The 24,585-nt window shown below is 57.2% G+C and overlaps 2 protein-coding genes across 9 annotated transcripts in view; one reads left to right on the forward strand and one right to left on the reverse strand.

The window, feature by feature from the left end:
• The first annotated feature begins 91 nt into the window (after positions 1-91).
• Positions 92-16,573, forward strand: TMEM43 (transmembrane protein 43). 2 transcript variants are annotated; one of them, XM_029916429.1, is made up of 12 exons: positions 93-346; positions 4,504-4,653; positions 5,506-5,640; positions 6,279-6,373; positions 7,390-7,439; positions 7,711-7,780; positions 8,592-8,662; positions 9,497-9,618; positions 9,887-9,961; positions 10,474-10,575; positions 13,204-13,321; positions 14,801-16,573. In XM_029916429.1, exons 1-12 carry the CDS (start codon positions 335-337, stop codon positions 15,001-15,003), a joined length of 1,203 nt encoding a protein of 400 aa, XP_029772289.1. In that variant the 5' UTR covers positions 93-334; the 3' UTR covers positions 15,004-16,573. The 2 variants fall into 2 exon arrangements, with proteins under 2 accessions (XP_029772290.1, XP_029772289.1); XM_029916430.1 differs by lacking the exon at positions 9,887-9,961 and having other exon boundaries at positions 92-346.
• Positions 16,574-18,073: 1,500 nt separating this feature from the next.
• The window catches only part of XPC (XPC complex subunit, DNA damage recognition and repair factor), a 31,537-nt gene continuing 25,025 nt past the window's right edge, over positions 18,074-24,585 (reverse strand). For 5 of the 7 annotated variants that reach the window (XM_029916422.1, XM_029916423.1, XM_029916421.1 and 2 more), the window contains 6 exons: positions 22,524-22,605; positions 21,508-21,642; positions 21,254-21,423; positions 20,700-20,793; positions 19,700-19,789; positions 18,074-18,708 (listed from right to left, as the gene is read on the reverse strand). In XM_029916422.1, coding sequence (XP_029772282.1) covers positions 18,493-18,708; positions 19,700-19,789; positions 20,700-20,793; positions 21,254-21,423; positions 21,508-21,642; positions 22,524-22,605 — 787 coding nt within the window. In that variant the 3' untranslated portion in view covers positions 18,074-18,492. Of the gene's footprint in view, positions 18,709-19,699; positions 19,862-20,699; positions 20,794-21,253; positions 21,424-21,507; positions 21,643-22,523; positions 22,610-23,562; positions 23,681-24,585 lie in introns of those variants that run through there. The other 2 variants (XM_029916428.1, XM_029916425.1) reach the window with 2 other exon arrangements.

The raw sequence follows: 24,585 nt of genomic DNA on the forward strand, positions 1-24,585 counted from the left end.
TTTCCCAGGAGGTCGCGCGCGGCCTGCCTTCAGGCAGTAGGAACTACATATCCCAGAATGGCTTGCAGTGCGCAGGCGCATCAATGAGGTACAGGGCGTGTTGCACGTTAGGGGCCAAAGCACTGATCGCAGACTACGTTTATCTGGAAGCCTTGCGGCGCGCATGAGCAGAAAAGCTGTGGCTCATGGGGCGGTAACTGCACTTCCAGATTTCTGGCGTTGAGGCGGGTTTTCGCACTGTCGAGAAGGCGGTGAGACGCTGCATTCTGCACTCAGGCGTCAGACCCTTCCGCAGCTGAGCAGAGCGAGGGTGAGCGGCGAGCCAGGCCTCACCATGGCCGCGAACGTGAGTGTCTCCGGTCTGCCGGACCCCACCCAGACTTTCCCACATCCCTGGGCGTCTTCTGTGAAGGGGCCGCCGAGGGCCATGTTGCCTGCCTGACCCTCGGCCGTGCGGCCGGTCCATCTCCCTCCGCATGCACTTGCCCCGGCCTTCGGGCGGCTAACCGGTCTGCTCATCTCTCTCCGTCTGTCCGGACCTCGACGTCGGGTTGTGAGTGTGCGGGGAGAGAGACTCGGGAGCCGTTGCTCCCGGCGTTGGGTTTGCTGGTGCGGGCTGCCTCCTTCCATTCCTGGCGCCCACCTGGGCCCTCGGGCTTGCCGTTTACGTACGGGTTTGGAGAGCTGGACCGGACCCCGTGGGGAGCCGGTCCGCGGAAAGGTGGGGAAGCCGACACGGCCCAGGTGCAGCTGCCCATCGGCGGGCGGACCGGGCTGCGCGGGCGGGCATGAGCCCCGCGCCCCAGGGGAGTGTCTAAACCGAGGCTGCCAAAGGGGTGCGTGCGGGCGAGACTGAGAGCGGGGGAGGTAAGATGACCGTGGGAGGGAGCACTTCCCCGCTGGCAGGCCCCTAGTCCTCCTAGGGTGTGTTTGGTCAGAGAGGCCCTGGCTGAAGGTGGTTCCTTTCAAAAGCCTGCTGGCCCTTTCTGCCCGCAGCCAGCCTGTCTCGGGAACCTTTCGGTTGAAGCCCAACTTTGACTGAACAAATCGAGCAGCGCCTCCCACCGGAGTGCTGGGTGTGGGAGAAGCCCGGTGACTCACCAGTCCCCTCCTCTGTGAAAGTGCTTCTGGAGCCAGCCCTGGTGTCCCGCCAGCCCAGACACTCCCTCCCTCCTGCTCTGCTGGAATGCTCTCGCCGCTCCCCCCTGGCCTGTTACACCCTCTTCCCAGGCCCCTGGGGCCTTTCTGCCCCCACCCCCACCCCAAACCCCCAAAGAGGCAGGGTTATATCCTGCCCTAGTGCCCTCCGCCTCAGCTGGAGCTGTCCGGGAGACCTAGAACCATGAATGCTGCGCCTAGAAAGGCGTCAGGGGTAGTCTGAGACCCAGGGTCTGCCGGCTGTCAGGAGACCAGCGGTAGATTCCTGTCCGCCCCCATACCACCTCCACCACCACCACATTTTACAGGTGGAGCACTAGCCCGGGTCTGACAGCCACTTAGCCAGATACTTAGAAGACGCTGTCCAAAGACAGCAGGCTTTGGAGTCCAGCAGACCTGAGGGGCAAATCCAGCGTCTTCCTCACAGAAGCGGTGTGGCTGGCCTTCACCGCTCTGGGTTTGTGTCTCTTCGTGGGATCTGTTACTGTGACGTTTAAGGGAGTCAGTCTGTGGTTAGCACAGCGCCTGGTTCATAGAGGGTGCCTAATACATGAGAAAAATCTGTCTTCACAGTGTGGCACGGGTGGCCCTGGTGGGCAGAACCTATCTTGGGAATACTGACTCCTGACCTTGTCCAAGGAATGTGGATGAGTTTGGGTGTGATCTGCTGCCAAACCTTTGTTGAGTCATCCAGTTGCTGGATGCAGATTTGGGAGCCACCGGGCCCAGTGAGGGAGAAAGATCTGAAGATGGTGGGGTGGAGCGGGGAGGTGACACAATTTCTTAACAAAACTGCCCTGTCGAAGGGGTACTGTTAACCATCTCCCTTTATAAGTGAGCAAACAGGATCAGAGAGGTAGATCAACTAATAATGCAACAAGTAATTTTCAGGGCCTGTGTGTCAAACGCTGTCCATCACTTGCCGCTCTTTGCTTCTGAGCCTAGAGTGCTCCCTGAGGATACATGTATGTATTCAACACATACCAGGGAGCCAGCATCAACATAAGGGGCTCAGAGGTGGCCTTGAAGGAGGAAGAGAGGCACCAGAGGGTGCCCCGCAGCCTGGGGAAATGGCAGAGTGGGTAGCGAGGTGCAGCTGGAGAAAATCACCATCGTCCTCCTCTCCAGACCCTCCATGTTTACCAGCATTTTGGTTCGAAATGTGGGCTGAGCATGTCGTGCCACTACCCAACCTACCCCTCCTGTGGTTGAGGGGTGCCCTCCTGTGCCTTTCTTTCTGCCCTTCAAGGCTTTCCACGAGCTCCTCTCCTAGATGCTGGCTCCTAGATGGATGCTGAGGGGAGGCCCAGGAGGAAGTCATGCCTTCTGGCTCCCAAGGTTGGGACTGTGCTGTAATAGCGGGACTGGCTCCCTTCCCTAACCCCCTCTGCAGCTGGTCCCCGGTGTCCGACTCTTACAGCCCAAGAGTGAGGAGTGCAGCTTGGAGCAAAGTGGTAGGACAGTGGCTTCTGGTCTGTCTAGATATGAAACTGAATTCTCACTCTTAGAGGCTGAGTGATCTGGGCTGATGACCTAACTGCTGAGCCTCGATTTTCTCATCTGTGAAAAGGGATAGTGATAGCTTGCCCGTGCCTGGCCTGTAATAGACTAGCATGTTGGCCATTGTCTTCATAATGATGGACGATGGCCACTGCCTGCCTGCCTGCATTGAACTGCTCCACTGAGGCTTCCCGCAGTGTGGAAAGTTCAGACCATCTCTGAATGTAACGGACATCTGGTGTCGGGCAGGCCGGGGCTGGGGGCATTCGGGAACAATCCGAGAATGTGGCATCAGCTTTGTTCCAGCAGAAACTGACCTGAGTCTCTCTGGCCCCCTGTGCCGGGGGCCTGGCTCACTCTGATCACTCACCTCAGAACCACTTTACATCTTTGTGACTTTGGTCAGCTGAGGCACCCGTCTTGGTGTCAGTTACAGAAAAAGCTGGCACATATGTTCCGTCCTGTGCCCTAGTTGTTGAGCTGCCTAATAATTCAGTCCTTTGGTCTCAGCAGCCCTTTGGGTCAGATTATTATCCCCATTTTACAGATGAGGGGATGGAGAACCATAAAGGGGTTAATTGCTCACCCAAGGTCCCATCACCGGTACATGGCAGGACCCAGATTCAAACCCAGTTCTGGTTCCAGTGTTCTGTCCTTGACAATGGGAGTCAGCAGTGGACACTTCAAACCCTGGTTCTCTTCTTGGCTGGACAAAACCTGACCCACTGACTCTGGAGTTTGAAGCCTACCATGAACTCTCCTGGATGTGTCTGGCTGCCCACATCTCCCTCCAGCCCATGCCTCCCCATACCCAGCCAGAGCAGATAGGCAGCTGTGCCCCCATGACCGCTTCCCGTCTCCTCACCATCGCTCACAGAGTTCCCCCTGCTGGGGATGCCCTTACCCCAGGGTCGGCCTCTCCGATCCCAAACAAATGCCCCCTCTTCTGGGGAGCCTGCCGTGATTCCCCCAGCTGGAGGAGGTCACTCCTATGGTAATGGATCTGTTCCTCACCAGACACTCAGCATGGCCTAGTACTTTTTGTGCCTGCAACTTGACGGCCCTGCAGCCTGTCTTCCCCCTCTCTTGCCACTATACCCAGCATGGCCTTCGGGAAGCTGAGCCACTGTTTGCTGAATTGAATTAATAATAAATCTCTGATACCCTCTTTGTAAAACAGTTTGGCAGTTTCTTAAAAGCACACATCTCTGTGATCAGCAATTTCACTCCTATATGGGGTTTCATTACCCACTCCCCAAGGCCAAGGAAAGCACCGTATCTGCATTAAGACTTCTGTGTGCATGTTCATAGAGGCATCGTTCCTGACAGGCTGGAAACTGGAAACAACCACGTATCCCTCCATGGGTAACTGAGCCGACAAACGTGTACTTGTGAATTTAATACTGGACAAATTCCATAGAAAGGAATGAGCTGCTGATACACATCACAGTGCAGCTGAACCTCAAAAGCATTCTGCTAAGGGAGAATCTGGACAGAAAAGCAATTTGTGCTGTAGGACGGTCCCCTTAATATCAGGCTCTCAAAGAGGCAAGACTAATCTGTAATGATACAAATGTAAATACTTGTTACCACTAGGGGGTAGGGGATGAGGAGTATTGGCAGGAAAGAGGCACAAAGTAACTTTCTGAGATGATGGAAACATTCTTACCTTGATCTGGCTGGTGGTCAAATGGAATGTGCGCATCAAACTATACTTAATACCCTGTGCGTTTTTACTGTGTTATCATTGCAATGAAAACTGAACAAAAACAAATAGCAAAATACAACTTATTTTTTAAAAAACCAATTTTCATATTGACTTTTTAAAATATTTCTTCCCCTCAGTATTCCACTACGAGTAACAGGAGAGAACATATCAAAACGACGACCAACCCCCAGCCAGGCTTCTTGGAGCGGCTCAGCGAGACCTCGGGTGGGGTGTTTGTGGGGCTCATGACCTTCCTGGTCTCCTTCTACTTAATTTTCACCAATGAGGTAAAATGTTTGGGGTCCCCCTGTGCAGTATTAGAGAGCAAAGGCAATGTCCAGAGGCTGGATGTGGTAACAAGGGCCTAGATTTTACTACAGGTGGGGTTGGGGGTGGGGGGAGGTAGTGCTAAATTAGTCAGAATGCTTTCTCTTGTGACCCATCTCACAACTGTCGTAAGTAGGAAGACAGGTGAAGGTTTACAGGTTCACAGGCCTGAAATCCTGAGGTAGCATCAGCTTTAGGCATGGTTGGATCCAGGTGTTCATGTTGGCTCACCAGGAATCTCTCTTTTTCCACTCTTGCCTCTTTTTCCTTTTATGGAGTGTTCTTTGGCAGGCTTTTCCATTGTGGTGGTGAAGGTGGCCAACTCCAGAGTCACATCCAACCGGCTTAGCAGCCCCATCGCTTCCGAAACCAACTTAGCAAGAGTTGCAGGGTCATGGCTCATCTCAGTCCTCTCTCTGAACGAATCCCATGGACAGTGAACCCATGTTCCGAGTGGCTAGGTGTGGGTCACGTGACTTGGGCAGCACTACAGACAGGCCCATCTAAACCACATGGACTGGGAAGTGACGGTGAGGGAGAAGGCAGAGAAAGATGTGGGAAAGGGCACACAGCAGACAAAAACACGGGGCAGTGAGGAGACTGGTGAAAGGGGACAGGAAGGGGACTGCTTGGGAAAACAGGAGTCTTGGCTTCCAGTTCCAACTGTGCCCCTTGCTAGGCCTCGGTTTTCCAGCTGTAAAATGGGGAGACAAGCTCTATGCCTCCCGAGGCCCCATCCTGACGTAACAGACTGCAGCACGCACGTGTGGAGCCACACCTGAGGTGAGATCCCCACTCGCTTTTGCTCCCAGGGCCACGCACTCAAGACAGCCACCTCCCTGGCCGAGGGGCTCTCCCTCGTGGTGTCCCCTGACAGCATCCACAGTGTGGCCCCCGAGAATGAGGGAAGGCTGGTGCACATCGTTGGGGCCCTGCACACATCCAAGGTAGGTTTGGCCAGGCTTTCTGACCCACCAGAGGCTCGGGGCGCGTCGCTGGTTGTTGTCTGGCTGCGGACTTTGCACGGGGACACCCGGCCGTGGGTCCCAGCTGCCCCCCTCCGCGGCTGCACGGGCCTGCCAGTCCCGGGTCTCAGCGTCTTCATCTGCAGAGAGTAACTAACAAACTGGGGGGCTGGCTTCGAAGAGTTGGTGGGATTAGACAGCTAGCCCCTTGGCACAGTGCTCGGCACACGGCAGGGCTGCAGTGACTGTGAGCAGCTTGTGTGTCTATTGCTGGGCTCAGAGGTGCTCTGGTCATCGGACCTGCCCCTCCTGTTTGAGCCCTAAACACGAGGCTGTCGGCGCCATGGCACTGGGTTGTGCGGCCAGTGCTGCGAGGCTCCAGGCTCCTGGCCCCAGGCGTTGGGTGCTCTGGCAGCTTCACCCGGTCCCCTGCCTGGAGCAGCTGTGGCACCGCCACCCCTGCCCTGTCCCCTCTACCTGTCTTTCATCCAGTCTGGCTTCCTCTGGCGTCCTGGGTGGATGGGAGTCTTGTCCTGTATTTAATGGTGCATGCGTGTGCGTGTGTGTGTGTGTGTGTGTGTGTGTGTGTGTGTGTTTGATCTATTTGATTCTTTTTGAAGCTCTTGTCAGATCCAAACTATGGGGTCCACCTTCCAGCCGTGAAGCTGCGGCGGCAAGTGGAGATGTACCAGTGGGTGGAAACGGAGGAGTCCAGGTGAGCTGGCAGCGAGGAAAACCTCGGAGGAGGGCAGGACAGAGGTCAGGACCAGGCGAGGCTGGCTTTTTATTTTGACACTTTCGAAATTTAAATTATTGTATCTTCTTATCAGAGGGGTGCCTGGGTGGCTCAGTTGGTAGAGTGTCTGACTTCGGCTCCGGTCATGATCTCATGGTTCATGGATTCGAGCCCTGCGTTGGGCTCTGTGCTGACAGCTCGGAGCCTGGAGGCTGCCTCAGATTCTGTCTCTCTCTCTCTCTCTGCCTCTCTCTCTGCCCCTTCGCTGCTCACGCTCTGTCTCTCTTGCTCTCAAAAATAAACATTAAGACTTTTTTTTAAACCTTCCTATCAGAAATGTTGAATCATGCCCACGTTATTAGCCAATGCTCTTTTGTTTGGAGGTGGCAGAAAACTAATGGGAGTGGGAGGGTGGTTAGCTCCCTTGTCTAGGAGGTTATGCAGGGGTGCCCAGGACTGGCATGACGGGACCCTAGCCACACACAGTGCTTTCCCTTGCTTGGGCTCCATGCTCTCTCCCATGACAGGGCAGAGGTGGCCGCGGGTTACGTCCTGTCCATTATAACAGAAGTCTGAGGGCAGCTGTCATTAGGCAGGCTGCGGTCCCCTGCAGCTGGGTGGCCTGGACTGTGAGGGTGGGAGGAGGCTGGGGGGCTGGGGCAGCTGTGAGGGGGCATCCGTGGGGCTGGCCTGGAGCAGAGGCTGCAGCCAGGTGTCCTAGCCCAGAGAGCAGGGTTGCAGCCCTTGGTATGAGCCAAGTGGGGGCACATTTTCAGCCCAGGATGAGAAAGCTCTTTTCTCCAGGTGGCCTCTTGAGGGCTGGAGCTGGCTGTCTTCCAGGGAGCAAGCCTGTCTCTGGGCCGGTGCAGACAAGGCCGGCTGCATTTGGAGATTCTGACCTCGTGGCCCCGAGTTGCGTCCGGTGGGAGATGCTTAGAGATGGGACTGCTCAGGGGTGACAGGCTAACTCTGGGGTGCCTCTGCTGTCCCCACAGGGAGTACACTGAAGACGGGCAGATGAAGACAGAGACAAGGTACTCCTACAGTGAGTACTGGGCCCCCACTGCCCCTGCACACATGGGGTCTCTGCCCTTAGCAAAGGCTGACAGCAGTGGGGAAGGCATGGAAACAGGTGTCGGGATCCCTGGCTGTCAGTCCTCAGGGTCTGGCTCTGTCGTGTCTGCTGAGCCTCCAGGAGCTGTCCCTCTGGCCCTGGAGTGGCTGCGGGCTTGGATAAAAGGACACAGAGCCAGTGGGCCTCAGGCATGTGGCCACTCTTACCATGGTTTCTGAGTGCCCCCCTCTCCCTGTGCCAGACACTGAATGGCGGTCCGAAATTGTCAACAGCAGAAACTTCGACCGAGAGATTGGCCACAAAAACCCCAGGTGAGGGCTGGGTCCCCAGGCCTGAGCACAGCCTTGCCCGCCGCTGGTGGGTTCCCGGCCTCAGCTTTGTCCGCTGAGTGATGGGATTGAGTTGCTCCTGCCGCATGAGTTGGTAAAAGTCTGGGACGTGGTTTGGAGGTCAGTTCCTGGACTGGGCACCAGGAACATGGAGGCAAAACCTGACTTCTGACCCCCACAGGCTCCCCTCAAACAAGTCAGGAATGTAAGGCCTGGACTGAGTGCCGAAAGGGACTTGCACCAGGAAAGCATTTTGTTAACAGCCATTGGGGTGGGATGACAATCAGGAAGGGCTTTCAGGAGGCAGTGGTATTTGATCTGGGCCTTTGTAGGATTTTGGCAGAGGGCCGAGGGACTGGGGTGGGGAGATGGGCTTGGCCCTGGGGCACAGCTAGAGCCATGGGCAGGCCCGTGCCGGGATGGGTCTTGAATGTGCACAGTGGGGCTTGGGAGCCACCTGGGGCTGTGCTGGCAGGGAAGGGTCAGGAGGGATGTAAAGAACCACTGAGGGCCCATTTGACAGCTGGTGGCTGTAGTGGGACAGGCTGTGGGGGGCTAGGCAGGAGGTATGAAGTGCTGGGGGATGGGAGGCAGGACAAGGGTGCTCCAGCAGCTGAGGGGGACAGGAGTGTCCAGGTAGGGGGGTAGACTAGGGGGTAAAGACAAGATATGCGCAGTGCCTGGGCTAGTCTCACTGGAGCCCCTGGGTAGGAACCCGACCCCGCACAGCCCACAGAGACGGGATAGCCCCTGGCTAGCGCCCCACTCTGCCGACAGCTCCTTCTTTTCACAGTGCGATGGCAGTGGAGTCATTCACGGCAACAGCCCCCTTTGTCCAGATTGGCAGGTTCTTCCTCTCAGCAGGTAAGTTTTGGGCCCCTTCGGGTGAGCCAGCGGCACCTGGAGACCTCCCCGGAGCTGGGTCCCACTGGCCTGGATGTGGGCTCACCCGCATTTTCCCGGCAGCATACTTCGGGCTGGGGCCAGAGGGATGGCAGGTGGATGCTCAGGAGGTGGGGGCTTGTGGGGTGGCCCCACCTGAACCAGGTTCCTCTGAAACATGGTCCCTCCCAGAGAACGAGTACCAGGCACTGCTGTCACCAGACAGAGCTGGCTGAGGGGCCTTCCTTACGCAGCCACAGAGGCCATGGACATCAGGCTGCCCCCGAGGCCTCTCTCTGAGCCCCAGCTGGCACCCTGCCCTGTGTGAGCAAGAGGTGGTTCATTGCAGGCTCCCCGCAGACGCCAGAGAGAGGCTTTCTGGGGATAAGGTGGCACCCCCAGCCACAGTAAATCCTAGAGTGCTGTCCCTGGGCCTGCCCCAGTAGGGTGGCAGAGAAGACACATGGGCCCCAAATAGCCTAGGTGAGGGAGAGAGGCCATGCCCTGGGGCCTGGCTTGTGTGCCGTCTGCCCTGTTGCTCACTTAGTGGCTGTGCCTCTAGTGCAGTGCATGTAGGCAGCGGGCTCTGGGGCAAGACGGGTACAGGTAGCTGGCTGTTCACAGAGCTGCAGCCGCTCCCGCTGGCCCGGAGCGGGCATGGGGAGGCCTTCCTGGAGGAGACAGAGACTGAAAGGGGCCTGCGGTGCAGAAGGAGGGGTTGGAGATGGTGCTCCCGGAAGGTGGCAGGCTGAGAGGTGTCCTGGCCGGCGGTGTTTGTTTGTACACCACTGTTTGTAAGTGCTGCGCACTCCTCAGGCCTCATCGACAAAGTCGACAACTTCAAGCCGCTGAGCCTGTCCAAGCTGGAAGACCCACATGTGGACATCATTCGCCGGGGTGACTATTTCTACCACAGCGAAAACCCCAAGTATCCGGAGGTACATGGGGGTTTGGGCTGTTCACACAGACATCGGGGCCCTCAGAGTGTCCGCCCTCCGACAACACCCAGGAGCCACATTCCTGCTTGGGACTCTGATTCGGTTCTGTTGAATCCACTTGGCCCAGTGAGATCGGAGGGGAGAAGCCTTGAGATGGGAGCATCTAGGCGAGGTGTGGAGGTCGGAAAAGGGCTTGGGCTTTGGTGTCGGGGACATAGGCCCAGGCTGGCTGCTCCCGGCCTCGCTCCCACTTCTCTTCCACCCCCAGGTGGGAGACCTGCGCGTGTCCTTTTCCTACGCGGGGCTGAGCGCCGATGACCCCGACCTGGGCCCGGCTCACGTGGTAATGGACTTCCCCAGGGCAGACCCAGACTCCTGACTTTGCAGGGCGCAGGCACCGCGTACAATGCCCTGAACGCTTGGGACCCTTCCTCCAGGAAGTGCTGCACGTACTCAGCCTGCACACGGCTGGGGGGGTGCCTTGGAGCAATCTCAGAGCTCCGTGTGCTCCACAGCCATCTGGGGACATCGTGGCCCCGGGATAAGCACTGCCATTGTAGGGGGACCTCCTAATTGTGCCCACACAAGTTCTTGCCATCACATGCAGCTCATCCTTCCCCAGCCCCCGGTTTATGTTCTGTAAATACTCAGTCTCTGGTTCCTGACCCTGTCACATGCTTCTTTCTGCCAGGGTCTCCCTGGAGCTTGAGGCGAGGCAGCTCGGCTGAGCTCTAGGGGCCAGGGTGCCCCAGGCCGATGGGTGGGAAGAGGGGCCCAGGGCTGGCTTCCCCCAGTTGGCGCCCAGTGCGGCAGGGTGCCGGTCCCCTCAGCTCTAACATGGAGTTCTCCAATCAGGTCACTGTGATCGCCCGGCAGCGGGGTGACCAGTTGCTCCCCTACTCCACCAAGTCTGGGGACACCTTGCTTCTTCTGCACCACGGGGACTTCTCGGCAGAGGTTTGTTGTTGCTGCCCATTTGTGTCTGTCTGATGGAGGGGCAGGCATCCCCCTCTGTCTCTTTCCCCTTCCGTGAGCTCCCACACTAGAGGCTGTAGCTAGTGCAATGAGGCAAGAAAAAGAATTGGAAGGAGCAGGAATCTCCCTGTATGTGCAGCGGACTATGCACCACATCAAGGATGGGACGGGTCTGTCCTGCGGGGAGGGACCTGACCCGTCAGGACGACTGAGTAAGGATTCTATGTGCTGACAGCTGTGCAGGGGAGGCAGGTGCTCTGAAAAATGGACAGGATGCTAGGAGATGGACTGTGACAGTGGTCAGGGGAGGCCTCTCTGAGTGACAGTTTTGCAGAACCATAAATGAAGAGAGGGGTCAGAGCTGGAAGAATCTGGGGTCAGGCAGGAGGAGTTGAGGCAAGAATGGGAGCACCCGAGTGCCAGGGAGCTGCTGCCCAGAGAGGAGGTGGGCCGGGGAGGCAGGGCTGCTGGGTGGGTGGGGCCCGTGAGGGGGTGTGGCTAAAGAGCTTTCTGGCAGTGAGGGGATTAGAGTTGGAGCACCATCTGTAAAATGGGGGGGGTCATGCCTCACCTAAGTCCCTAATCTATGATCACGTGGACTGCATGCCTTAAAGGCTAGCCACTCTCTTCCAGGCAGAAACCCTTCCCTGCCTTTACGTTGTGATGCACTGTAAGCGCCTGGAGCAGGACTGTGGGGCTTTGACAACGGTGGTGCGTGGGGTCCGGGCATCATTGTGGCCCCTCTGACGGTTATCAGGCCCCCAGCCCCAAGTGGTGATGGGCCTCACCTTGTCCTCTCTCCAGCCAGGACCAGAGTGTGGGCAGGCTGTGGCCCAGGAGCCCAGTTAGCAGCCTCAGGGCGGGGCTGCCACCTCCCAGCGGGGCGGGCGTGAGTCACTGTTTCAGTGGCAGCTCTCATGGCAACTCTCAGGGAGTCTCCAGAGTTAGGAGGCCCTGCCCAGGCTTCTCTCTTCTGCAGCTCCAGCCCCGTCCCACACTTCAGTCTCCTACAGGTAGAGGCCCAGGTCTCAGAGCTGTTGCCCCCAGAGGGGCATGGGGGCGGGGGCTTATGGCCTGATGACTCCCAGGGAGGAAGGCTCAGGCAGTGCTGAGCACCCCAGGCCTCCAACGCACGGCATAGGTGTCTGCCAAGCAGGGAGAGAAGGCCCTGAGCCAACGAGGTGGCCAGGCCCTGCGAGTCAGGGTGCCCAGATTCCAGCCCTGGGGGCAGGAGGTCCCAGTGTGGACAAGCGTGGACACGAGCTGGCCAGCTCAGGCCCTCCCTGCTCTGCCTTCCACTTCCAGGACCCTGAGCCTGTTGTTGATCCTCTTGGATGATAATAGCTGTGATCCTTATCTTATTTGGTTATTGTGAAGATTATTCATTCATTTATTCAGAGCCTTGGTTTCATTATCTGTAAAATGGAGATAAGTGTGTCTGCCTTGTGAAGTGGTTTTAAGGATTGAGTGAGGCAGTGCTTGTAAAGCGATGAGAACACCAACTGGTAAATGGTAAGCAGTAAACTTTCTGTCCTTACTGCTATTGTCCTAGACAGTGGGGGAGGGGTGTGCTAACAAAGTGACAGTGAGGCTGGCACTGGAAGAATGTGTAAGAGCTGGCTGGGCAGGACTGTGGGCAAACCTTCTCCAGAGGGAGCAAGCACATGTGCAAAGGTCCTGGAACAGAAGGATACTTGACCTGGTCCCTTGACAGGCACTAGGGTCTTGGCAGGTTGCTGTGGGGAAAAGTTGATGGCAGAGGGGAGGCCGGTGGGAAGGAGGCCACAGCCGGGGTCCTGGTGACGGTGGCTGTGGGGAGAGATTTGGGGACATGTGGGCACAGCATTGACAGGACTTGGTGACGGGCTGGATGGGAGGTGGTCCTTGCCAGGAGTAGCGAGCCCAGTGTGACACTCGGTTTGGGCTTGTGCAGGTGGTGGGCAGTGGTAGCACGTGCTGAGATGGAGACGAGAGGAACAGGTTGGGGAGTTTGAGGTTCGAGGGAGGCTGCAGTGTTAGCGTCCGGTGGCACGGGAACAGTTGGTGGGCAGGGCTGCAGCTAGAGACTGCGGGGTGGGGGCAGGGACAGGCAGGGCTGCAGCTAGAGACTGCGGGTCAGGGGTGGGCAAGGTGGTGGTTCTGGCATGGAGGTGCCGAGAAGGTGGTAGGACTGGCGGGGAGGGTGCGCTGTGGGGCTCCCACGTGTAGAGGGCAGCCAGAGGGAGGGGGTGGCTGTGGAGATGGCAGAGCAGGGAGGAAATAGAGAGCGGGGTACCCAGAACCCCAGGAAGAGCGGCCCAGGTCAAGTGTGACACAGGATGCACGGTTCAGGAGTGTGGTAAATGACCCCAGAAGGGAACCACTGTTGGAAGGAGGCTGGGGCTCATTCTGGACTCGCCACCTTCCAGAGGTCTCCTGTTCCGCCCCATGCTGTTCATGTCGGGCACACGCTGAGGCCTGGGCAGGAGATGTGTCCTCACCTCCCCTGGTCTCAGAAACGGCAATGGCTCCCGGGTCAGAACGGACCCCGGCACCTACCCTGCCAGGTAGGGAGGCTGCTGGCCCCTCAGAGACCTGAGCCATGGTGCCCCCTCCCCTCTTGCCCTGCAGGAGGTGTTTCGGAGAGAACAGAAGAGCAACTCCCTGAAGACATGGGGCCTGCGGGCCGCCGGCTGGATGGCCATGTTTATGGGCCTCAACCTCATGACTCGGATCCTCTACACCCTGGGTAGGTGTGCAGGCACAGGTGGGATCTCTGCACCCTCAAGCAGCCCGTGTGCCTCCCCTACACTTCTCGCATCGTCTCTCAGCCTCTGAGGCCTGCTGCGCTGCTCTCTGGGGCAGAGGCCGGGCATTTGGCCCATGTCTGGGTCCCACTGTGCAGCTTGGGATGAATGGGCGGAGGAAGACAGATGGACAGGTGCTTTCAGAGGTGCGGGCGGGCCTGGGTGCCAACTCCTGGGAGGGAGTGTGTGGGAGGGCTCCGTGCAGCCCCTATGATGTGGCCCCAGCTGACCCGCTCCTTCCTTCAGCCCTCACTCCCCAAGAGCAGCCCTGGTGGGGAGAGTGGCCAGGCTTTGCGGAGGGCCAGGCCTCAAATCTGTCACATCAGAGCACTGAGTACTTGGGCCATTCCCCTTCCTGTCTCAGCGTCCATCACCTCACACCTAATGTTGCATTTTGTGTACTGTTTGGCAAATATACACCCCAAAACTGTTATGCTTCCCCGCCCTATGACCTGGGCTAGATTTGGGGCAGCCAGCAAGTTGGCCAGAGTGCAAGGCAGAGTGCTGGGCCCAGGAGGGTTGAGGCCCCGGGTGGCTGAGTAAGCACCAGCCCTGCTGGTGCCCATCTGGGGGGATGGGCCTCCAGGGGACTTGCCTCCTCGCCTTTACCCCAGTGTGTCCGGATCCAGCCCTCGCCCGGCCCCATGTACCCGTTCCAGTGAGGAGAGGTCTGGCCGCAGTACATCCAGGCCAGGAGGGAAACGGACACGTCCTCCCCTCCAAGCTGTCCCCTCTGGTCTGCTGAGCTGTGCTCAGAGCAGCCAGGTGCGTCTGGTGCCATCTGGGAGAGATCAGAACCTCATCAGGAGCCCCCATGTGACGGTCCTTTGTGCTGAGCCCCGGTGTAACCTTGGGCAGGCCGTTTCCCCTCTCGCAGCGTCAGTTCACCCATCGCCAGATGGGAGGTGGGAATCAGTCTCAGAGGCCCCTAGGATTCTCTGGATCTAGACTGCATTTGCTGGATCCTGGACTGTGCCACCCCTGGGCCAGCGGCCTGAGAGAGCCTTGAGGCAGGAGCCAGCCGCCCTCAGCTAGTTCACGTCCCACAGCACTGAGCTGTGGGCACACAGGTAACTGGTAAGGACTCGACCAGCTGAGAAGCCCAGTTTGGCACCCACGGGAAGTTCTGCCCACTGTTTTCTTTGTGGTGTGAAGCAAGCGTAACTTGCCACCATCATGGGCACATGTCTTCTGTTGGTCTCTGACTGCACCGTGGCTCTGGAGGATACAGGGCAACCCCCTGCCTGCTCCCCTGCAGCGGGGCCAGGCGTGGTGCACTCCCCTTCCCTGGGCCCTGCAGCTCATGGGGCTTGCTTGTGCCACCACGGCCCCCTCCTCTTGCTGCCCAGCGGCATGGGCCCGGCCCTCATGCGGTGCAGAGCCTGGCGGCCTCAGTCTCACCACCTCTCTCCTCCTCACAGTGGACTGGTTCCCTGTCTTCCGAGACCTGGTTGCCATTGGCCTGAAGGCCTTCGCCTTCTGCGCAGCCACCTCGCTCACCTTGCTGACTGTGGCTGCTGGCTGGCTCTTCTACCGGCCCCTGTGGGCCCTCGGCATCGGCTGCCTGGCCCTGGTGCCCATCGTCCTTGCTCGGATGCGGGTGCCGGCCAAAAAGCTGGAGTGACACGGTCCCCAGCACCCGCCCAATGCCCGCATCACCCTCAGGACCCAGCTCACCCTGTCCCTCGTGACCTGCAGCTCGGCCCCACATGCATCCACGTCGGTTTTGGATTCTGCGCCTGCTCAAGGGGCCAGACTCAGCAAAGCGCCGGACATCAGGTTTGGTGCCGCCAGCTCGCGTTGCCCCCACTGTTTCTCTGACGAGCCGGGAAGGCAGCTCCCGGCTGGCAGCGTGACAGACATTTGCTTCTCTCGCTTCCTTCCCTTCTCGGGATGGCGTGCGGCCCCTTCACGTTTCGCTTCGCTCGTGTCTGCAGACACTGAGGTGGGGACACTCCACACAGACCTGCTGCCATGACACTCTATGCCCCTCGTCCTTGGAGACAAGTGCCAGGGCTCTGCCCAGCCGCCCCTGCCCATGATCCCCTGGGCAGTGCTGCGGTGCTGCAGATCGGACACGGCCCCTGCAGGGGCCCCAAAACCCAGTCACGGTGAAGACAAGTGAAGACAACTGGGACATTTGTTGGGCTTTATTTGTGTGCATTTGATGGTTTGGCAGAAACTTCTTAGTGTGTAGGATTTCCACAGGTCCCGTTTCGTATGTTTCTCTTTGTAAAAACACACAATGGCTTGAATGATGAGCACTTCAGACTCTTAAGAGAAAAACACCTCTTCATCTGCCAGTTGGAAGTTAACACAGGGCACAGAGAGGTGTCAGTGGGGACGTGACTCACTGCTTAGGAAATAGCCCCATCGGTACTCTGGTCACTGGGGGTCGAAGGTGCTTTCAGAGCCAGCGTCTGCTGGAGTTTGTAGGAGGTGGAGAAAGGCACTGCCGTTTATTCTCTGGCATCGGAAACTACCGATTCACTTAAAGAGGCTGTTGAGCTTTTAGTCCTTTCCTACTACCCTAAGCGGCTCCCTCATGCCCCTCCCCGTGGCGCCTGGAAGGTTTCACTCACGTTGACCGCTGTCCCGGGCACGCCTCTGGGTGGCTCCTGTTCGCCCACATCCCCAGCTTCACGAAGTGAGGTCACCCCACACCCCGCACTGTTCCCGTCTCCCAGCTACTCCCCCACCCTCTGAAACATGTGTGTTGTCACCTTGATGTCTTAAAGGATCCTTCATATGTCGGTGATCTTTTTATTACTTGGAGATTGCTCCGCCTTGCTGGGAGCGGTCGCTTTAGCAGATGAGGTGGTGGTTGAGTATGTGATCAGAGACTTTGCTCTCAGCGGCCTGGGAGATCTGCGGTGTGACCTCAGATTCAGAGGACAGCTGGCCCCAAAGCGGACTTCGCCGGATTTAAGAATCCAAACAGTGTTCACTACTGCCTATTACGTGAGCACATGTCGAGTCTCCTCTGGAAGGACGCTTTTGGAAAACAGTACAAGTAGACGAAATCTGTGGGATTTGGTTTGTGCAGTTTTTTCTAGTACATATTTTAAATCACTGCAAACTTCAATCGTGTTCTTATTAAAAAGTATTTGAAGTCTTTGGGAAATCATGAAATTTGTATCCTATTTGTATTTTTGATAAAAATTCAAATAAATTTCATAATAGCTCTTATAGGACCTTGCTGGTACTTTTTTTGAAATTTCTGTCTTCAGCAGTTGAGCCGTAGAACTGATAGAGAACTGTAGGAGGTTTTAGAACTCCATTCTCAGTAGCTTTTTGTGGTTAAAATGGATTTCAATTTTTTAAAAGGACAACCTGTTATTTTTAACGCATAATTTATTTTGGATCTACTTGAATAAATTACTTACCCAGCTTCGGAACGCAGCAGGAGAGGTGGACAGAGCCCCGGTGAGACACAGCGCTGAAGGTGCCTGGGACACCAGGCTGGCACAGACCCGGGTGTGGCCGGGTGACGCTGGGCAAGTCCGTGATCGGCGTCTCAGCTCCCTCCTCCACGATGTGGCCATGGTGCCTTTCTCCCTTCTCGGCAAGGACAGCAGGAGATAAGCCACGTTGTGCCTGAGTATGGTGGCGAGGCAGTTTTTCACTTTTTGCTTGGTTTTTTTTGGATGTTTGTTTGAGAGTGCATGCACGGGCACAGAGAGCGGGAGGAGAACCCCAAGCAGGCTCCATGCTCCGTGCAGAGCCTGACGTGGGGCTCCATCTCGTGACCCTTAGGTCATGACTTGAGCCGAAATCAAGAGGAGGACGCTTAGCCCACTGCGCCACACGGCGCCCCGTTGCTTCCTGCTCTCAACCCACCGATGGCTGCTGTCACACCCAAGCTGGCAGTGTGTATACTTTCTGTCACAAGATGTGAAGCAGGTGAGTTACTTCCCAAAACCTCCTCTTGTCACGCGCAACCTGACATTTCAGTTCCTTAATGCTCCCCAGGAGTAGTCTCCCCAGACGCTGTGGCTCGGCTCCCATGAACCACAGCGCTGGCCTCTCAGAGGGCATGGCGGGGGGGGGGGGGGGGGGGGGGGGGGGGGGGGGGGGGGGGGGGGGGGGGCTCTGCTGTGGCCATGGCAACCCTGCTCTGTTTCTCAACAGCAGCCCTGCAGCCAAGCTCTTGCTGCATATGAGTCACACCCCAAGTGTTTTGTTTGTTTCCCTTGGAGAGAACTGGCTCAAGGTTTTAATGGCTCCTGTCAAGGGTTCAGTAACATCTCTCCTGTAGGAAGAAGGGCAGTCTGTGTGAGGAGCTCCCAGTGACCCTGAGAGCAAGACTTGACCTGCAGTATCAGCATGTGCACAGACCGCTCTGCCTCGCACATGGTCACAGCTGACGTGAAATCTGGAAGGAAGTGCAGAGCGGTCTTTTTTTTTTAGATAAATGCTTTATTTTTTCAACATGATACAAAAGGTATTTCTCTCCTGAGTTACCTACAATGCATAGAGATTTTATAAATTTAACCTTAAATGAATAAAATCTAGTTTAACACCGATCCACGTTATACTAACATTTAACTCTGTGTTTTTCCTTTTCTTTCCTGATTCCAGCTCTGTGTTCCAGCCGTCTGCCACCCTGAAATGTTACTTTGAGAAGGAGATCCCGACACCCCACCATCCGAGCTGAGCGCATCTCCCCCTGCTCTCACCCAGGCCACGGAGGGTGGCTGTAGGAAGTGGTAGCCAACCTGATGGAGGGAAGGTGAGTGCCTGTAGAGAATGGGTCCCAGGTCTGAAAGATGCCAAAAGCACGGCACGGGGGTCACAAGAAACCCACCCAGAAGAAAGGGCCAGTACGTTCTGGAATCACCCAGTGGTTGCTGTAAAACAAGGGTATCACATTTCCGGAGCTGCGCTGAGTGATGCCTGGGTGGGGGAGGCTCTCGGGAAGTGCCTTGGAGCTCCAGGCGCAGAGCGAGGGTGCAGAAAGTCCTCAGGGACTCTGACCAGACACCTGAGCTCGAGCATCTGTCCCTGGCCCTTGCCTGCAGTGCTGCTTCTGTGCCTTCGCAGAGGAGATGCCCCCAGGTAGGCGCAGGGCCTGGGTGTGTCACAGCCTCTCAAATGGGAATAGGTGGGAGGGTCACAGCCTCTCAAATGGGAATAGGTGGGAGGCCGCCGCCCTCCGCTCCCTCTTGGTCTTCTTGGGGCTCTGGGGCTTCTGCTCTGCCTCAGCCTCTCGGTTTTGGGGCCAGGAGGCAGCCAGGATCCTGGACGCCTGGGCCTGAGAGCTGGTCCCCTCCTCCTCGTCAGAAGAGAGTCCGCCTCCCACGTGTGCTTGGGCAGCTGCAGCCTCACTCTGCAGAAAGAGGGACAGGGGAAGGGAGGGGCAGGCCCTGGGTCAGTTTGGACAGCAGGGAGCACCTGTGGGGCAGGAGAGACCCCACAGCAGCCTACTCGGGGTCAGTGGCTCTGGGAGGACAAGGCACCACCAGGGCTGGGAGAGACTCAGACTGGGGCTCCTCCAAGCGAGTCCTGGAGAACTTGCTCTGGGCACGGTGCTGGGGTCACAAAGATGTTTATGCAGGAAGTTGCCCTCATGGAGTGAACCACAGAATCTAGAGCACCGGGCTGGGGCTTTGCACCTAGTACCACCTCACTTGGGAAAAGGTGCATGACTGTCTCTAACTGCAGAGGAGCAACTCAGCGCCAAGCGCTCCAAGGAGGCACCCCCAGGACCCCTGACACTGCACAGGTGGACGGTGTCAACATAAAGCCTGGTGAAAGGTCACCAAAGGGATTTGAGGGAGGAGCATGGCAAAATATTTTTTAAAGGCAAATTGGCAGCATGTGGGGTTGTAGATGGGTAAGAAAAAGGTGTGGTCACAGCTATTCCCAGAGCTGTTCCCATTTCTGTGTCTGATCAGTACTGAGCACACTGCATAACTGTGTGTGGAGGGGCCTCTGTGCCCCTATGGGAGCTCCTTGAGGGCTGTCATGTCAATGTCACACCTGCACCCAGAGGCTGGCCCAGCCCGGGGCCAGTGCTAGGGGACGTGAGTTAGATGAGCAACCCAGGGCCCGGAGGACGGTCACAGGCACAGGGCGCGCTGCAGTATAAGGGCAACACGTCAAACAGAAATGCAGACTGCCCGTCCCTCCCTGGATGTGTTCAGCACGAGCTCAGACCCACGGCAGGCGCTGGCTCACGCAGAAACAGGAAAGACGGTGTCGGGGTAGGACTGGGGGCTGGAAGAGCCAGCTGAGGCTCATTTCAGGGACACTTCTCCCAACGAGATAAGGATCCTCTCCCACTTGGGCTGGTCTCCTCCGCAAGGAGCCACACTGACCTTGTCCCCGTAGCGGAGCTTCAGCCTCTCCCGGATGAGCAGTCCTCTGACCAGCAGCTTCCAGCTCCCCAGGGCCCGCTTCTCCCTTTTCTGCAGGCAAGACGAAAGGAGAGCACAAGATGTTGAGTTCCGCCATGTGCAGGAGAAATGTCAAGACGGAACCTGTGAACGTATAAAGATCCAAAATAAGATTTTGAGCTTAAGCGTTTCTCGAGCATATGCCTAGGCTGTTTAAATCAGGGTGACGGGGTGCTGGGGGCTCAGGCAGTTCAGCGGCCAACTTGCCTCAGGTCACCATCTTGCAGACCGTGTGTTCGAGCCCCATGTTGGGCTCTGCTGACAGCTCGGAGCCTGGAACCTGGCTCAGATTCTGTGTCTCCCTCTCTCTGCCCCTCCCCTGTTCATGCGCGGGTGCTCTCTCTCAAAAATAAATACAGATTAAAAGAAAAACATTTAAAATCAACATGATTGTGGTGCCTGGGTGGCTCAGTCAGTTAAGCATCCAACTTCAGCTCCGGTCATGATCTCATGGTTCATCAGTGCTGCTAACACAGAGCTGGTTTCAGATCCTCTGGCCGCCCCCCCGCCCCCTGCACTCACTCTCTTAAAAATATTTTTAAAAATCGGTGTGATTTATAAAATGAGGCACATAAAAGGCAGCATAACAGAAGTCTCTCGTGAACTGTTAGCGACCCTAACACCCTCAAGTAGGGGGCTACACAGACTCAGACCCCAGGCAGTTCCTTTCTGCAAGGGCTTGCGCGGCAGTCCCCGGAGTCAGGAGCCAGGCAGACTATGGGTAAGGATGGTGAACTGTGAGGTGCACAAAGGACCCTGTTTATCCGGGGCAGGCTCTCTGGGTGCCTTCCACAGGGTCCAAGAGCTGGAAAGAGCTTTCAAGCATGTGTACTCTCCTCCACGATGCAGGGGGGCCCCGCCTCACAGGGGGCTTGTGTCCCCTGCCATTCCACACCTCAGGTCCTCTGGCCAGGCCACTCACCTCCTTCTCCTTCTTTTCAATGAGCGCCTGCTCATTTTCCCAGGCAGCCAGGAGCACGTCTTTGTATTCCTCACAGACGATGTACCCGTCAGTTCTGTGGGGGATGCCACATGGATGGTCCTCTAGAGCCTGCCACTTGCCCCGGCCTCTCCTCCCTGCCTCCTCCCTCCCCCATGTGGAGGCCAGCAGGCAGCTCCTAGGCATTCAGTGCCCTGAAGGACTCCCTGCATCAGCTGCCCTGCAGTCCCAGCCACTAACTGACACCGCCCATGCAGAGGAAGAGGGCCCCCACTCTGACCCCCTGGGAAGATAGAGGCCACCAAGCAGGAAGCATGCTGCCCTTGCCTGGTCACCTGTCACCACCCCCAGGAAACTGTTTTCATCCAGCATTAGTTCTGCTGCCTCTGGATGAAAGCCAGAGTAAAAGCATGAAAGTAGAAGGTCAAGTGCTAAGGCTGACTCTGCAAATCCAGAGTAAGACCCGGAAAATGGCCTCCACCCTCACATGGACTTCATGCCCCTCCTCCCAGCCTCCCTGGAAGGCCCCCACGCACATGGGATGGGAGTAGCCCTTATGGAAGTCGAAGCCAGTGACGGCCTGCACACAGTCGATACCCAGCTTGCGGGCTATGCGGTGCAGGTTGGGCAGGTTCAGCTGGACACAGCCGACTGGCATCATGCTGGGCAGGAAGAGGTACACATTCCCAAATTCATTCCGGGGGACCTGCAGTGGGGGGGCGGCACACCAGGTCTAGCCGGCCACAGAATGAAGTGGCCTGGTCCAGGCCCCGCTGCGCACTGCCCTTACCTTGCCATCCACAGCCACGGGCGGCTGGTACTCCTCCGTCTGCCACCTGCCAAACAGGCCCAGGTCATTTTGGTCCTGCAGCTGGGGCTCGGCGAGGCGGGCTTTCCGGGCCCGGTTGGAATAGCCCTTCACCATCTACACCAGAGGGGTCAGCCAGTTGTGACACAGACTACCACTTCTGAAGCCCTGACTGCACAATGGCCGCCGTGCTGAGCGCTTTACACCCGTGGCCCCAGTTAAGCTCTCCAACGAACCCGAGACGGGTGTGTGTTTTACCCCCTTCACAGGTGCTAGCACCACCAGGACACTGGGCACTGCAACCCCTAGCCACACCCAGCGTGCTCCTGCCCCAGGCACTGGGCCTGGTGCTTTTGTGTTACCTTCTTCAGCCCTGTCACCGCCTGCATTCTACAGATGAGCATCCCACAAAGTACAGACCAGTTGCCTACAATTGCAGTGCCCGAGGGCCAGAGCCTGGCCTTTCACTGCCATGCCATCCATGCTTTATACATTCCCCAGGGCCAAGTGAGTGACAGGGCGAGGACTTACACCTGGCAATCACCAGTGTCATGTGCCCTGGAAGGCACGGACGGTTTGGGACCCCCCCCCCCCAGCATGATCCCTGATGATGTCTGGCAGCCAAAATTTTCACTCAGGTGGACTGGCTAGAAGGCTGCATCACTTCTACTAGAAGGAGAGGTATGGGCGCAGGGTGCGGGGCCAAGGACTGGCACCTGGGTACACTAGCTGCCTCCAGGGCAGGGTCGGCAAAAGTGTTCTGTAAAGGGTCATGTGGAGCCTCTGTTTTCTGACCCTTAAAAAATATCAAATTTCTTACATGCTCTGAACAATTCATACCTTACAAATTCTTCATTAAAGGAAGACATACTTGAATGCTTTTCCCTTCCTCCAATCATTCTCAAGCCAGAAAAGTCAGGCTCAGGTCCCTCTCTGGCCCACACCCAGCAGCCTTCAGTGCCCACGCCCCTGCTCTCAGCGTGCCCCCCAGCAGTTACCTTGTAGGGCACTTCTCCCAGCCTCACCACTCTCGCCTGTTTCAGCCACGTGTCCCGGGAGTGCAGGGTATGCACGCAATCCCTGCAGGAGCAGACGGGGAGACACAGGAGGAACTCAGGTCACACCACCCGAGGGAGTGCGGTGTGCACACAGGCACGGCTTGCTCCGCCTCCCAGAAGGATGCGCTCAGCCCTCAATTCTCTCTTAAAGCCCTGCTCCTGAGGGAACCAGGGACCTGCGTTAGGCAAACAGCTAACCTAGACTTCTATCTTCTGGGGGATGCGTCTACTTACGAACCCTGACCTGCTGGAGTTACTCTGTCTCTTAGGCTTCGTGCCAAGGCTTTGCCCCTTCTCCCACCGAAAGAGCTTGAGGAGGACAAGACAGCTGAGCCAGTGCATGGCTGACGAAGGCCTGGTCTGCTGCTGAACACACTGAAGGGGGAGGGGTGGAGGGCGAGTGTCCAAAGATGGGGCAGTGAACCCCAAAGAAGACTACATGGAAACTACAAGAAACTAATGAACGATCACAGAATTAAGATTCATGCTCGTGAGAGAGTCATTAATTCCCAGCAGCCTGATTAGAGACCTCTGGTTTTGCTCTCCTTCAAGAGCTAAGAGCTATACCTTTGCAAGGCTACTTTCCAACAAGTTCCAGTTGCCTTCCTTGCTGAGCTGCCTCTGACGGGCACATCTGTTTCTTCCTCAGCTGGCAGCCCTGACCTCTGCCCAGAGAGTGGCTCCAGTGAGCAAGGGCACTAAGTGCCCTTCCGGTGCAGAATTCAGGCCCTTCCCAGACCACTCTGAGGTGGACCTCCGGCACAGTACAACGCACGAGGGGTGCACCGCCTCCTCTGTGCCACTGCCTAATGGAGTGACCCTGGACAAGCCACTTTCCCTTCCTGATCCTCAGCGCCCTGCTTGATCAGTCAGGGGTGATGAGCTCTGTCCTCTCTGCTTTCCCAGGTTGCCAGACGCCCAGACGCCCAGACGCACTCCAGGTCCCGCAGCAGCGCTTCTCTGTCCGCACCACTGCTGTCAGAGCTGGGAGCGCCACCCACACCGCTGCTGAAGGCCACACACCTCCGACTGCCCAGAGAGGTGATTAAGTCACAGTCACAGTCTTCATGTAGAACAGGTGGCGGAGCAGGTGGGCACTATCTGGACATTCCCAAGGAGAACAGTGGGGAACGGGACCCAGCCCTGTCAGAATAAATCTCAGCTTCTAACTACTTCATACCCACAAGGGCGGCGGCTATTATCAGGCAAACCAGAATGTAAGTGTTGGCAAGGGTGTGGAAATACCGGGATCTTGTATCTGCTGGCGGGACTGCAGAACGATGCAGCCTTGGTGGAGAACCGGAATGTTGGGTCTTCACAAAGTGAAACACCGAATTCCCGTTATGACCCCACAACACCGCTGCTGGGAATATGCCCAAGAGCTGGAAGCAGCCTCTCAAAGAGACAGCTGTACACCCCTGTCCATGGTGGCATGAGGCACAGTATCCAAGCAGGAAAGCCACAAGTGCCCGCCACCAGGTGCCAGTCCCAAAAGGTCAACCCCTGCACAGTCCCACACGTGTGAGGTCCTGAAAGGAGTCAGATGCACAGAGATGGAGAGCAGGCAGGTCGGTGCCACAGGCTGTGTGGGCGAGAACGGGGAGTTAGTGATTCAGCGGGGACAGAGATTCAGGTTGGGAAGATGAACAAGTTGTGGAGAGGCAGGGTGGGGACGGTTGTACTGTAACGTCAATGTACTCAACACCGCCAGACAGTACGCTCACAAATGGGTAAATGGCACACTCTGGTATATTTCACCACCCAAAGAACTGTCCACCTCTAATGCTTTCTCCTCTGGTGGGCATGGTGGTCCCTGTGGGCCACGGTGGCACTTTCTTCCTACCAGACCTGCTGCCCCCAGCCACGTGAGGAAGCCTGGGCTTCACCCCCTTGGTCAGGACAGCTGGCCCCGGGGGCCTGTGCCTTCGAAACTGAGGCCCTGAGCAGGCTGGAACAGAAAACTCCAGCACGGACCCTGAACAAGGCTGCCTCCCTGTGGAGT

The sequence above is a fragment of the Suricata suricatta genome, chromosome 12, assembly GCF_006229205.1.
Source record: "Suricata suricatta isolate VVHF042 chromosome 12, meerkat_22Aug2017_6uvM2_HiC, whole genome shotgun sequence".
NCBI classification, from domain to species: domain Eukaryota; kingdom Metazoa; phylum Chordata; class Mammalia; order Carnivora; family Herpestidae; genus Suricata; species Suricata suricatta.